Source organism: Loxodonta africana, chromosome 18, assembly GCF_030014295.1.
Source record: "Loxodonta africana isolate mLoxAfr1 chromosome 18, mLoxAfr1.hap2, whole genome shotgun sequence".
Classification (NCBI taxonomy): domain Eukaryota; kingdom Metazoa; phylum Chordata; class Mammalia; order Proboscidea; family Elephantidae; genus Loxodonta; species Loxodonta africana.
Genome location: NC_087359.1, coordinates 13,500,705 through 13,515,204, shown reverse-complemented (window position 1 = coordinate 13,515,204; position 14,500 = coordinate 13,500,705). Strand labels below are relative to the sequence as shown.

The following is a 14,500-nucleotide window of genomic DNA, read 5'->3' as shown; positions in this document are numbered from 1 at the left end:
TTGTTCTCCGTGCTTGTGTGTTTCTCTCCTGGACCAGCCCCAGGGACTCTTCACCCTTCAGGTTTCTCTGCAGACACTTATTCTCACTCTAGTCTATGGAATCAAACAACGTACTGCATTGGGCAATTCTGCTGCAAAAGACTTCTTTAAAGTGTTGAAAAGCAGAGATATCACTTTGAGGAGTAAGGTGTGCCTGACCCAAGCCATGGTATTTTCAATCTCTTCATGTACATGCAAAAGCTGGACAATGAATAAGGAAGACTGAAGAAGAATCGATGCCTTTGAATTATGGTGTTGGTGAAGTGTACTAAATATACCACGAACTACCAGAGGAACGAACAAATCTGTCTTGGAAGAAGTACAGCCAGAATGCTCCTTAGAAGCGAGGACGGTAAGACTTTGTCTCATGTACTTTGGACATGCTGTCAGGAGGGCCCAGTCCCTGGAGAAGGACATCACGCTTGGTAAAGCAGAAGGTCAGTGAGAAAGAGATGATCAAAGATGTGATGGATTGACACAGTGGCTGCAACAATGGGCTCAAATCTGGCAATGATTGTGAGGATGGCACAGGACCGGGCTGTGTTTTGTTCTGTTGTACACAGGGTTGCTATGAGTTGGAAATGACTTGACAGCACCTAGCGACAACAGTCTACAGAACGAGGCATCACAAAGGCCCTGACTGCACCAAAGGACAAAGGGAAGAAGCCCTCCTGGGCACCCCAGTCCAGTTCTTCCAGCTGGGCCAGGGGCTGGTCAGCACCATCTCCACCCTCCAGGAGTCAGCTGCAGGCAGACTTGCCAAGCTCAGATTAGGGAGCAGTGAAGAGGCTGGCACCAACCTTGCCTGTGCCTCTTAGGGTGACACAGACCCAGGGGATGTCAGAGCCATTAAAAGCTCAGAGAGCTTGTACATTGTCTAGCCCTCTTTTTTTTGCAGACAAGAAACCCAGGGCCCAGGCAGGAAACGCAACCTGGCCACATCACTGGCAGAGCCAGGACCGAGTCCCAAGGCTCTGACTTCCACTTCAATGCTCTTTCCTCCACCCTCAGATGTCCCTGTGTGCTGGCTCGATAACTCCCGCAGTCCCCAGACCTGTTGGCAAGGCAGAGGAATAACTCATGTGCGTCAAAAGCAATTTGCAAACATAAATAATTTCCAGTGCCAGGAGAGGAGCCGGCAGGAGGATGCATTGGAGGTTGGGAGGCGCACAGGCCAGGCCTGGGTCTGGCCGCCCCTGCCCACTGCTCCCCCTCCTCCTGGCCCTGCTGGGGGATCAGAGCCAGTGAACAAAGCAGGAAGTGGCTATAATGATGCATGCTTCCGCTGCTCATGGGAGGGATTCTGCCGGCCAGCCTCTCCTCTCTGTCTTTCTCCCTGCATATCCGCATGATTCTGTCATCCCACCTCCTCCAGAATAAGGAAAATAGATGGTCCCGCAGCTGCCTTTGGAATATAGCTTCCTCAGTCTGCTGTGCTTTTCCTTATCCTCAGCCCCAAACAGCACTTACCCTAACAGACAATGGATGCTGTATCATTATTTTGTTAGATTAACATAATTTCAGTGTTATATTGAAAAAGAGCTTAGTGACTGTCCTGTTCTTCTCAACCTGGATGCTGCTTCTATTCCAGGTTGAGTGGCCACCCCAGACTGTCCTTTCACTTTATGATGGGTATTTGCTTGTTCCCCCAGGATGTTATGGCTTCTGCTGCCCTGACAGCCTGTGCAGACACTTTTAGGTTTTGGAGGATGGTGGTGGGGAGCTGGTGTCATCTTGGAGGGCTGAGAGCCTTAAACACACACCTTTGCAGAGTCCATCCCAGGGGGCTGTTGAACACAGAGAGAAACAATGAGAAACCAGATACCATGGAATTAGTGAAGAATTTCTCAGATGAAGCAGGAAAGGGAGGAAATCCAGGGAGGTTTACATTACACCTGGCGCAGGTTAAAAGGATTCAGGGCCTGTTGTTGGCAATATTAAACTCCAGGGTGCGTTTGAAAGGATCCTGCATTTGGGCCGCAAATGAGAGAAGTTCCTGCCGGGACAGGCTGCATCGCTGCGACCTCTCCTCCAGCTCTAAACATGCACACACATGCGCACATACCCACACACACACTCGCATGCACACACACACACATGCACACACACACACACCCATATGCACATGCAGCAATACACAGATGCACACATGCACAGATGTGTACATGCAACACATGTATACACAGATGCACACATGTGTATGCACAACAAATACATACAGACACACTGTGCACACTCATGTGCACACACACATGAACACACACATATACACACGAACCTTGGAAGTCCTTTGTTAATGCCACCCCTCTGCCCAGGCCTAGATATGAGGATGAGGTTAAGAGAAATAATCATAATAGTCCACATTTAGTGAACGCTTACTATGTGCCAGGCACTATGCCAAGTGCTCACAGAACGACCAGATACGAACACAGGAGAGGGCTGTGTGGTGTGTCCTCTGTGCACTGCTAACAATGTGTGTGTGCTGTAGTCCCATACCCACTTGTCTGCCAGCCCCAGCCATACATTCGAACTAAATACACAAGAGCAAGGCAGTGGCTGGGCTTTCATGAAGTGCGTAACAGGTACCATTAGGCTAAATACGGAAATTAAACTACGAGGCTTCCTGGAAGACTGGGGATTATCTGTAGGGTCTGTTTCCCCAAATTCAATTACCACTTAATTACCTGGAGACTCCTGAAATGCTCGTAGTGCATCAGGTGAGGGGGCACAGGGTCGGGAGGACCCCAGAGCCGCTGAGCGTCTGTGTCTGCTCTCAGCCTTGGTGGGGAGGAAGAGGACAGCCTGTGTGTCTAGCATCTGCTCAGCAGCCTCCAGGCTTTGGGGGGCTGAGCTGCTTGAACACAGAGGCCTGTGGGGGCAGGCTGGGCCCTGGGTCTGTGGACAATGTTCGTGGTTTGCAGTGTGGGATCTGGCTTCCTTGTCCAAAAGCCCCCAACACACACATACCCAAGACTCCCGATGCACACACACCACAGACACGAGGAATCACTTCCAGAGCACCTATGTAGCAAGAGGGCAGGGCTTCGAGAGTGTGGAAGATTCCAAGGCACACCTTCCTCCCTCAGAGCTGAAGGCCCTGTGGCTGGAGAGTGGAGGACCATGCCACGCATGCAAGTACGTTGCAGCATGCAGTAAATTGATAGAGAGTTGTGGCCCGGGGAGAACAACCTAGAACAACCTCAGGAGAAGGGGGGCCTGGGCAGGCCTCTGAATGGCCTGCAGGGCACTGGGAGCTGGGAGCACGGCCCCTGGAGACAGACCAGCCAGCTCGAATCCTGCTGCCCGCTTACTGGCTGCTGGGCCTCAGGAAGGTCACTCAAGCCTCCAAGCCTTCATTGTGCCACCTATAGCAAAGGGCTAGAGAGGGCAGTGGAGGTTCAGTGATAGAATTCTCACCTTTCATGCAGAAGACCTGGGCTTAACTCCTAGCCAATGCACCTTCACCACCCATCTGCCACCACCCATCTGCCAGTGGAGGCCTGCATGCTGCTGGGATGCTGAACAGGCTTCAGCAGAGATTCCAGACTAAGATGGACTAGGAAGACGGTCCTGGCGATCAGCTTCCGAAAAATCAGCCAATGAAAACGTTATAGATCACAACAGCCCAATCCACAACTGATCACCGGAATGGTGAGGGACAGGGCAGGGTTTCATTCCACTGTATACGGGGTCACCAGGAGCTGGGGGCTGGCCTGACAGAAGCTAACAAGAAGAAAACAACAGAGACAACTGTAGGACCAACCTCATGGAGCTGGTGCGAGAATGAAATGAGATGACCCCCCTAAAGGCCTGGCACTCAGTCAACGTGAACTGTTCTCACTCACCGCAGAGGGAAGAGGAGGAGGAGGGTGGGTGGAGGTGGGTTTCTGATCCAGCTGCCACGGGAAGCGGACACTTGTATCCATGAACAACAGCCTGCAATATTCTCTCCTGTCTTGTCCTCTTCTCCGGTGAGCAGCGGACGTAACGCGGAATAGCAGAATAAGGTTGTTTGGTAAAGCAAGAGAGTTGAGTTTTCTAACAGCCCAGACTCGGCTCATCGGTGCCCAGCCCCGGCTCATCGGTGCCCAGCCTCAGCCCTCCTATGTCCGCATACCCTGCTCAGTGACCCAGGATAAAGCTGAAGGGGCCGAGGACGAGGTCCAGCCAACAGAGAATTCATGGAGCGGAGTGGGGACTGAGGGCAGAATGCGGAGGTTGAGGGCGGCTTGCTGCTTTATAGAGGGGATGGGAAAGGAGGCTAGGACAGTGGGGCTGGAGGTAAACACCACCACATACCTGGCCCTTAATCAAGCTAAGGGTCAAGGCCAGAAGTCGTTGGACGGCATTTGGATCTGACATGGGATGTTTAATGTCCCCTGGTGAAAAAATAACCAATGTGTTTACTTAGGGGATTTTCCAGAAGTGCTCAGTGCTCCTCCTGACCCAATTCATCCTCACCTTTATCGTGTGTCTTTTAAGGAGACAAGGCAACTGGGGCATAGAGAGGTAAAATTTGCGGTGAGGGGAGTGGGTGCAGCGGTCAGGTGTGTGCTGTCCTCCTTGTATCTACCAGAAGTTGGGGCTGGGTGTGGGCGACCATGGGGAAGTGCCTCGATTTAGGAGCCCAAGGTAGGCCAGAGACACAGAGGCTGACCTGGTCTTCCCCTGACATTGTGTGGGTGTCTCACCTGCACAGAGGAGATGCCCACCCCCATCTTAAATCACAGGCGAGGGTCCCTCCAGCATTCAGAACCCCATCCCAAGCTGTGTGCCCCCACTCAGTGTCATTACTGTAACCGTGCTCACAGGATTCATGCTTTCCGATTTCCTGTCCCTGCTCTTTCTTGTTGGACTGAAAGTTCCCTGTGGGCAAGGACTGACGGTGTGGATGCTTCATTCAGGGTCCAAATTGGGCTTCCAGGTAAAATCCAGGACACTCAGTTAAATTTGAATTTATGATAAGCAATGCATTTTTTTTTCTCTAAGTATGTCTCCAATATTTCATGGGACATACTTAGACTAAAACAAGTATGCATTGCCACTGGAAATTCAAATTTGAATTTGCTAAATCTGGCAACCCTAGATCCCAAGCACCCTGGGTCTTCGGATCTCCTCCACTCTTCTGAAGATGAGCGGGGCCAGGGGGCAGGCTGCAGGGAGACCAGAGCTAGGAGGGAGACAGGGGTGGTGCAGGAGGGCCAGCTGCTGGAGGGGGTGGGGTTCAGCTCCCGCCTCTAGACGCAGCCCCATCAGAAAGATTCCTCTTGAAAAAAGCAAAGCCATTTGGGTTTCCAAGAGCACAGAGAGGGACTAGTTCCTTGTTTTCCTTCTCCTCATCTGGGCTGGGGCTTAGAAAGAGGGCTCATAACCCCTTCTTTTTGCAGGGCAGAAAAGAGGTGGTCAGATGAGCAGCCAGCCTCCAAGTTAGAAAGAAGCATCCACACCCATGAGAAGTGGGGCAACCACATTTTCCACACCCAAAGGCCCTACAAGAGGAAAGTCTCCAGCCCCCTCCTGTCAATGCCAGGGCCCCGACCCTCTTTCTGTGCCTCTGACACATCCTTACAGGCATGTGTGCCGGCAGCCTGTGGGGCAGTCAATTGGCAGGCTGAGTACATAGTTTGTTTCTATGTACACGGCCACACGGCCCGGGGCATATGGTTTTGCCCACCAGAACCTCACTCTTACCCTACAGGGAACCCCAGATCCATGAGGGAAGGGTGGGATGCCCCAATAAGCTGGGCATGCCCGAGGAGCTCACACCAGGCCACCATCCCTCTGGCAGACAGAGGGAGTCCTGGACATTCCACTGGGTCTGGCCCCAGGCTGGGGCCACCAGCAGCTCCTCCCAACCCACCCATCACCTCTGTCCTGTTGCCCGCCTTCGAATTCAGCAGCTAGGCTCTGCTCAGGACCCTGTCCTCAAAGACCACCCCAGAAGGCCTGGCCATCAGGTCACTTTCAAGGCCTTGGACCACCTGCAGCCTCTGCCTTTCCCTGTCTGCCCTGGGGGAGTGCCACCCTGGCCACCACTCCCCCGCTGCCTGGCAGAGGCCACAGGGAAGGGGTACCACCAGGGGCTAAAGCTTGCTCCCAATTGACCCACTGTGCAAAACCAACAAGGGGCTCCCCTTCCCACTCCCTGTCTTCCAGCCCTCCTCAGCTGGAAAAACAGGGAGCCAAAATGAGGCCTGGAGGTGCCTTTGTGAACCAGGCCCTGAAGGACAGGCCTGATTCTACAAGCAGGCAGCCTGCCAGGAGCAGCACCCTCACCCGCCTCACTCCCAGGGTGGCAAAGGGCATTCATTACATGGAGGGGGAGGGGGCTGTGCTCACTCTAAAGGGGACTGGGGTGTGGGGGAATGGGAGGGCCAAGTCACAAAAGCCAGCGCCAGCAACTCCCAAGGGTATTTTTTGAGAACTTCCCTCCCCTCCCCTCCCCTCCCCCTGCGCGGCGCCCCTCCCCCACCCCAGCCGCAGGTGGCCTGCAGCCAACACTGGCCACACTGTCCGCATTCAGGCCTCCCGCCCTCCCGGCCCTCTATCTCTGCCCCTGGCCGCCCCAGGACTGGCTCTCTGCCCCCCCCATTCTGAACTGCGGTGACCTCTTCCGCCCTGGCGCCCTGGACGGCTTGGCCTCGGTCCCGGAGGACAGGCAGGGGCACGGAGGCCCCCAGCAGCCCCGAGCCCCAGGCCCCGGGCGGCCACCCCGCCAGGGGGGAAGATCGCTGCGTCTGCAGAAAGCGGGCTGCCGCCTGCCCTGCTCGAAGCTTCCAGGCAAGCTGGCAGCACCCGGAGCTAGGCCCCTCTGATCCCCCCCTCGGTCCCTTAACCCCTTTCTCCCCAAGTCGCAGTAGCCCTGGCCTTGCCACCCACAGAGAGAGGGCTGAGATGGGGACAGCCCTCCCCGCTCACGAAAGAAGCGGGGGCAGGGCCGGGCCCTCTCCTGCCACCTCGCAGGAAGCACCCCGCCCGCCCGCCCGCCCCCAACCCCCCCCACCGCGCCGCGCCTCCAGTCTCTGGCCTGGTTGTTTCCGGGGAGAGTGCCTGGCAGAGAAAGAGCCTCGGCGGCTTCCTCCGTGGGGCGGGGCCCTGATGGCAGCAATGGACGCTGGAGAGGGTGCAAGTCCCCTGCCGCTCAACCTGCCCTACAAGGCAGGGATTGCCAGAGAGAAACATCTTCATGGTGGCAGGGCCTGCACCGGGTAGGACGCCCACGGCGGGGGGGTGGACGCCCACGAGGGGGTTAGCTGGTCGGGTTGGCGTGTGGGGGGCTGGCCCCACTCGCGTCTTTGCGCCCCTTACCCCTCTCCCCACCACTGCCTGCTCCCAGGGTGGCCAGGGTGTCGTGGGTGCCACCTGACCGACTGACGTCAGCACCCCCACCGCAGGAATCCCCTCCCCGTTGGCGGCCCACCCGACTCCCCTGTGCGGGTCACCCCTCCTGAGGGCGTTGCCACCGGAGAGACCCGTGCACGTGGCTTTGCCAAGCTTTAGCGCAGGTCGCGCAAGTATTCCTCCTGAGACCTACAGCCGAGTTGGGGTGGGGAGGGGGGTTCCGCAACCTCTGACGTCCCTCTGTGCTCATCGCAAACGGCAAACGGGCACCTTCAACATCACCGTTTAATATTTACATTCAAGCAGGTAATAACCGGAAGCTCAGACTTCAGACATTTCTAATAGCAGCAGTTTCTAGACAGCTTGTTTAGCCTTTTAACAAACTTTTTTTTTTTTTTTGCACATAGAAACAAGACATCCATGTGTACAGTATCAAAAAATATATACCAAGGTCACCGGTATTGCAGGTGCTGGGGAGGGAGGAGGGTAAGAAATGAAATCAACTGAAATACTGAATGACGGGGGAGAAAGGGCAACAGAAAATAGTTTGTCTGATATAGAATATAACATGATCTAGAGGAAACTCCATAAATCTAGGTTTTTATATTTCAATATATAAATACCTACAAATAAATATATATATACCAGCCCGGAGGGGGTGGTTGGGCCTTTTGAGCTCAAACAATACATTTCAATAATAACACCACGTACAAACGGGAGCAAAGTCAGCACTTGACAAGTTAGCACGGTTAAAATATAATACTATAACTCTGCGACCCCCGCGCCAGGCTGCCCTGTCAGTCCCCAGGCCCACGGGACAGGGGTGGGGAGCAGAGCGGCGCAGCTCTCCTCCCGCGTGGGCAGCGGAGGGGAGGGACTGAGGCCGCGACCCACAGGCACTGCGTGAAGGGAGGCAGTGCCCCGCGGGGACACGGAGGGCTGTGGCTCCGCGGTTATTTCCGGGTCCTGGCCTTGGGAACCTGCAGGCTCTCCACTGGTCTGAAAGAGGGGGAGTCTGCCCCAGGCCCCAGGTGCTAGGTCCCCAGAGGGGACGACACTTCCCCTTCCGACGCCCTCCGGCTACGTGAGGCTACACCGTCACATACTCCTTGAACGTGACGGTGAGGCAGTTCGCGGTGACGTCAGTGATAATTATATTCCCAAAGAAGGGCTTAAATTCGGCCAGCGGCTCCTCGGGCTCGTCCTGGGCCTCTGCAGGAGGCTTCTCCGCCGCTGTCGCCGGCACCGCGGCCACCGCCACCGCCGCCGCCGCCAGCGCCTCGGGCTTCACCTGGCGGGAGCTGGGCGGTTCCCCGGCCTCGCCCCGCGTCTTGATGCAGCGCAAGTCTATGGGCTCGTCCAGGTCCGAGTCCAGCAGGATGACCTCAGGCTGTGGGAGGGCGGCGGCGGCAGCCGGCGGCCCGTCGGCGGGGCGCTCGGCGGCCGGGCTGCCCCCCAGGCAGGTGGGGGTGCTGATGCTGCGCGCCGTCAAGCGCTTCTTGCAAGGCTCGCGCTCCCCGTGGGTCTCCGAGAGGCAGCGCTTGCGCGCGTGGGAGAGGTTGAGGCCGACGGCGTGGTGGTGGTGATGGTGGTGGTGGTGGGGGAGCGGGTGCGTGCTCCGAGCCGGGTCCCAGGCCAGCAGGTCGGGCTTGGTGGTGAGCTGCAGGGGCTGCTCGCCGAAGGCCTCCTTGGCCGGGGAAAGCTTGCGGGAGGCGGCGTCCTGGGGTTGCGGGTCTCCGGCCCCCGGCGGCTCCTCCTCCCTCCTCTTGGAGGGCGCGTCCGCCTTCTTCTCCTCGGCGCCCGATGCCTTTTTGAAAGTCCTGTCGGCCGGGGGGTGACGCTCCTCGGCCGGGCGCTTCTTGTGGCTGGGGGAGCGCGCCTCGCCCTCGGCCGCCTCGCCGGACTTGATCTTCACCGCCTGCATGCCGTTCTCCATGTATTTGCTCATCACGATCACGATGCGGCCGTTCTTATTCTTGTTCTTGACGATCTTCATCTTGCCCCCAATCCCGTTGCCCGTCACCGCTTCCTTGGGGGTCGGCGTCATGCCGTTGGGCGGGCCCTTCTCGGCGCCCTTGCCTGGAGCTCCTGCCGACCCAGCTAGGGGCTTCACCGCTCCCAGGTAGCCCTTGGCCCCCGCGCCGTGGGCCCACTTGTCGGTTGGGTGGCCCTTGGCGCCCAGGTCCGGGCAGGTGGGGCTAGGCGCCTCCTTGTGGCCGCCTTGGTACTGCAGGTCGTACATCTTGGGGTCCGGCTGGTAGGGGTGGTGCTTCTTGCTGTTGAGCTGGTAGTAGTACTTGCCGCTCTTGCCCGGCGGCGGGGGCTTGCCGGCCCGCTCCTTGCTGTGCGGCTGGTACTGGTGGTGCTTCTTGCTGTTGAGCTCGTACTGGTGCGCCTGGCCCTTGCCCTGCGCACCCAGCTCCAGCTTGGCTCGATTGTCAGCGGAGGAGTCCTGGAGTCCAGTCAGCACATTGGAGCGACGGGCAAAGGTAGGTACCTGCGAGAACCCGGGAAGGTGAGAGAAGGGAGCAGGCCCGCCCCAGGGCATGCCGGGAGCATCAGGAGTCCCAGCCCCCGCTCGGTCTGCAGCTGCGTCATGGGGGGCGGGGTGTGGGAGGTCTAGCAGAAAGGAAGCGGAATTGGGGTGTCCGGAAGGAATTCCCACCGCCCTCGGGGTCTGGAGGCAGCTCAGTAGTAAGGCCAAGTGAAGGGCTGGGGGGGCGGCCTGGGGCCGGCGGGCGTATTCACCTGCACCACCAGCGGCTTGGGCTTCGGGCCTCTCTTCCGATATCCCATCAGCTGCTCCTGCCGTTCCCTGGGGGGAAGGGGGGGGGGACAGAGGGCAGCGCTGTTAGCCTCAGGCTCATCTTCCGTCATTGCCATGCCTAGAACCTGTGGTGACCCCCCTCGGTGAGCAGCGGGCAGGGGGCCCACAGGACCCGGAGGGATAAAGAGCAAGGGGCAGAAGGTCGCCTCTGCCGCCAGCTGGGCGCCTCTGTCCGGTCCCAGCACCCCACTTCACGCTGGCGTCCACCCGCATCTGCCCAGGGTGTCCTCGACGAAGGGCCCTCCACCTCTGTGTTCCGCACCTGAACTAGCGCCCAGCGGCCCTGCCCGAGCGGCAGCGCAGGGCTGGGTCGCCGACTCTGCCGGCCGCAGCCTCGGGCCCCCGGGGCCCTGCGCAAAGTGGAGTGGGCGCGGGGGTCTGGGGACAGCAAAGCCGTCCAAGCGAGGTGGGTGCGGACCTAGTCCCTCTCCGTCAAAGAGGAGGGATGCTAATGACCTCATTAAGATTCAGATAACGAGTGCTGCCGGCAGAAGGGAGGACTCGTTTTCTTAAAGGCCAGCCACTAAACAGGGGGAGGGGCTGCGCCCTTGTTTACACAACGGCAAATGAGCCAATTAGGGGCTGGGGGCGGGGGCCGGCCTCGAAGCCAGGCCCGGCCAGGTTCGCAGCCACCTGGTGAACCCCGACAGGCGGCCCGGGGGGCGGGGCACAAAGGGCAGCCTTCTAGTCCGGCTCCGGGCCACATCGATGTCCAAATTATTAATCAAGCCTGCGAACCGTGGCGCCGGTCAATACAGCTGCCGGGCGTCCGCCTGGGGTACTGCCGAGGCTGACCCTGCCTCGGCTGAGGACTGGTCGATTCGGTTGCTGCCCGGCTGTCCACGGGAGAAGAGGGCGCCTCTCAGGCGTTTGCCAAAATAAGCATCCCGTTCCCAGTTCCGCAGCGATCCCACCCCACCCTGCTCGTGGGCTAACTCAGGGGGGTTCCACCAGGCCCTGGGGCCAGGGCCCGTGCCTGACTCCGAAGTTGCCTGGCATTGCAACAGCCTGCGTTTGAATTCTTCAGGGACCTATTATGCAACATGGCATCAGCCGCTGACATGGTTACAGGGTGGTGAACTCCCAGGTGGAGTCGGGGCAGGAGCCCTGCTCGGCGCCCCCCTGCGCCGCGGGAGAGCAACTTCCCTATCGGTCGCTGGCTCAGAGGGTCTAAAGTTTAGAGTTTTAGCGCCAAACACGCCACAGGAAATAATGCAAAATAAAAGGGGGGGGGGGAGGTTGGAAGGCTGGAAGGCGGCATGGTGGCCAAGCTCCGGGCTCCTGCCGTTCCTCCCTTCCTCACCCTCCCTCCTTCTGCCCTCCCGAAACAGAGAACCACAGCCACCGGCGGCGGCGAATCCAGCTGCAGCAGCTGCAGCGTGACAAGCATCTGCGCAAGAAGATGAGCCCCTATGAAGAAGCCCCCTCACCGGGCAGCGCCCATCTTACACCCTCAGGGCCAAGCTCCCCCCACCCCCGGCCCGGAGGATAGGGCGCCCTGCCCACCAGCAGCCCAGTGGCGGTGGGGGGGCGTCCGAGGCATCAGGGCTAGACAGAATCTGTCCCCTGATGATCCCAAGCTCCCTGGGGGGTGCAGGTGGGGGATAAGGCCTTGTCAACTTTTCTCCAGCCCCCAATAGGTTAAGTGCAGTTCCCTGACGTCCCGGCTGTTTCACAATGCCAGCCAGGTGTCAGTGCCAAGGGGCCGGTGGCTTCAGGAAAGCAACACCTTGGCCCTGGAAGTGGAGCTGCAGGTGTGCGACAGGAGGGGGGCCGCGGGACCCAGAGCCACCCACAGTACCCTTTCAGCAGTTCCCCCCAAAAGCAAGCCTCGCCTTCCCCAGCCCTGCCCCCACCCCAGGCTGCAGCAACAGCCAAGGACGTTAGTTAGAGAGGAGGCGAGATCGCAGCCAGGCCCGTTCAGGCCAGCAAGGGGGGGGGGACATGTCCCCCTCCCCCACCCTTCCCCTTTTCCTATTGCTTGCAGCGCCCACTTTCCCATATACGGTCACGGCTGCAGGCCGTGGCTGCTGGGGGACGCTCACCTGTTCTGGAAGGCGATCAGCAGCCGGGGATCCAGGATGTTCTCCTCGGGTTCCCACGTGTTATATCTTGCAAGGGAAAAGGGAGGGGGACACGGCATAAAACAGGCGAGCCAGCTTCTCGGCCTCCAGGTGGGGAATGACATAAGGCCCTACTCTGTCTTCCTGAACCAAAAGCTATTAAGCCGTAGATGTGGGGGGTGGAGGGTGGATTTCCGCAGGCCAGATACACTCCCTGATACACCCCCCCCCAAGTCAAATAAACACACAAGGGCAGGGAGAAAGGGGAGCGGTAAGGAAAATCAAACTAGCAGTTTATTTTGCAGTTGTCAAGAATTTTAAGCATGTTACCGCGACATGTTCCAAAGCCACTTTGCCCACCAGGCACCCTACGTGCAAAGCAGCCGAAATGCAAAGTCGCAGTCCCCTCCTCCTCTCCCCAGCCCCGAGTCTCCACGAGAGCTTCAGACGTTCTCCATTTGACCCCTAATCCGATAACCGTCAACCGGGCGCCCCCCCCACACCCCCTCGCGGCCCAAGAGCCCGCTGTCACAGGCAAGCAAACCCCAAATACTCGGCAGCACAAAAATATGCCTCTGTGTGTGTGTGTGAGTGTGTGTGTGCCTGCGCGTCTGTCTCCATCCGGTGCCATCGCATTTCAAATTAAAAAAAAATATTCCCTACCAAAAGCGCCGCAGTGACAGTTCCCAACATTTTCTGCCTTTTTGCGTCCCCTCCCTGCACCACTAGGAGGGAGGAGGCTCACAATTGCATTTTCGTCGCTTTTTAATTTTTTTTTTTTTTTTGGTTTTGCAATATGGAGCCGTTCGGTGGAGGGAAAGGGGAAAGGAGCCATTTTCTGCTGCACATCAGTCAGTGCCTGCGCCCTCCCTCCCTGCGCCGGCCTCCCCGGCTCGGCCCCGCGTCTCTCCAGCTCCTCCGGCTCCTTTTAGTGCATAAATTAGTGATGGCATTTCCCGGAGAGCCGAGCACAACACAGGGCGCCCGGCTCGGGCTGGCGGCTCGGCTTCCCTAGTGCCTGCCACCGACTTCCCCACCCCCTCCTCCGCCACCCCGCCTCCTGGCCGCCCCCCGCCCTCCACCCCCCACCCCCGGCTGGTCCAGCGGCCGAGCCCCGGCCTGGCGCCCCCTCCTCCCTCCCCGCTACTTACTTGGGGGACCAGCCTCTCCATTTCACCAGATACTCCACTCTGCCCTGCGGGTGGAAGAGACACGACTCCATCAGCTTCCGCGGGATCCCCGCTCCGGCCGCGGCTCCCCACCCCCTCCCGCTCCGCGCTCCCGGCCGCGGCTCCCGCGCCGCCCGCTGCCGCCCCCGCGGCCGCCCTACCTTGCGGATCCGCTTTTTCTCGATGCTTTCCACGGCGAAGACGTGTTCGCCGACAGCTGGCAGCTCCATGGCCGGGCCGAGTGCGCCGGGGCGCGGGGCCGGCGCCGCTGCAGACGCTGCTGGCCCCACGGGCGCCGCTGCCGCCCTGGCTGAGGCGCCGCCGCCCGGCCGCCCTGGCCGCCCTGCCGCCCGCTCGCCCGCTCCGCCGGCGGCCCTCCGCTGCCCGCCGCCCGGCTCGGCTCGCTCTAGCTCAGACAACTGAGCCCGGGCCGCGGTGCACAAGAACTCATGCAAATCCCGGACGTCAGCGGGCGGGGCCTGACGGGCCAGCACGGCGTCAGGGGGCGGGCCACGGCCCGGATTGGCGCAGCCCGGCCTACCCGAGGCCCCGGCCGGGCGGCGGGGGAGGGAGCAGGACGCGGAGGGGGCCGGCGGGGGGGAGGGGGCCGGGCGGTGCAGGGGAGAGAGCTGCGAGCCGGGCGAGGGAGCCTGCGGGAGGGAGCGAGGGCCGGGCGGAGAGGTGTGTCGCCTGGGGGCGGGGGTGACAGGGTCAGGGCAGTCTCTGCAGCGATCCCCGCCTCTCGCCCGGCTCCTGGGCCTCCCCCTCTCAGCTCCTGCTCGGCGTGCCTGGCCCGGGACCCCTGCTGGGTGTCACGGAAGCATCGACTGCAGTTTACAGTTGCGCCGAATTGCGTCATGTGCGCTCCGGACGCCGGGGAACCGCCGGCAGGGAGCGGAATCCGGGTCGGGGCAGCTCGCGCCCCCCTCTCCGCGCCCGCTGCCCCGCCCCGCGCGACTTCGGGCGTTTAGGAAAAGGAGGGCAGGAAGAGACAGGACTGGGCGCGAAGCACCCAGCAGGGAGTGTGCAGAAGGGACGAGGATGAGAAGCAGCCAGCCCTC

General features: G+C 59.7%; 1 protein-coding gene across 2 annotated transcripts; it reads right to left on the bottom strand.

Annotated features, from left to right (window-relative positions):
• Positions 1-7,647: 7,647 nt before the first annotated feature.
• On the bottom strand, positions 7,648-13,731 carry CBX4 (chromobox 4). 2 transcript variants are annotated; one of them, XM_064270621.1, is made up of 5 exons: positions 13,601-13,731; positions 13,422-13,465; positions 12,253-12,318; positions 10,129-10,195; positions 7,648-9,877 (listed from the first exon to the last, which is right to left on the bottom strand). In XM_064270621.1, exons 1-5 carry the CDS (start codon positions 13,667-13,669, stop codon positions 8,471-8,473), a joined length of 1,653 nt encoding a protein of 550 aa, XP_064126691.1. In that variant the 5' UTR covers positions 13,670-13,731; the 3' UTR covers positions 7,648-8,470. The 2 variants fall into 2 exon arrangements, with proteins under 2 accessions (XP_064126691.1, XP_064126692.1); XM_064270622.1 differs by lacking the exon at positions 12,253-12,318.
• Positions 13,732-14,500: the final 769 nt, after the last annotated feature.

Bases quoted from the DNA above. Each gene is read 5' to 3' on its own strand.
- CBX4 (XM_064270621.1), bottom strand. From the start codon at position 13,669: ATGGAGCTGCCAGCTGTCGGCGAACACGTCTTCGCCGTGGAAAGCATC. The intron at 12,319-13,421 runs GTAAGTAGCGGG...TTCCCTTGCAAG, and splicing joins TGGAGAGGCTGGTCCCCCAA to ATATAACACGTGGGAACCCG. The intron at 10,196-12,252 runs GTGAGCGTCCCC...CCTTCCCCCCAG, and splicing joins CTGATCGCCTTCCAGAACAG to GGAACGGCAGGAGCAGCTGA.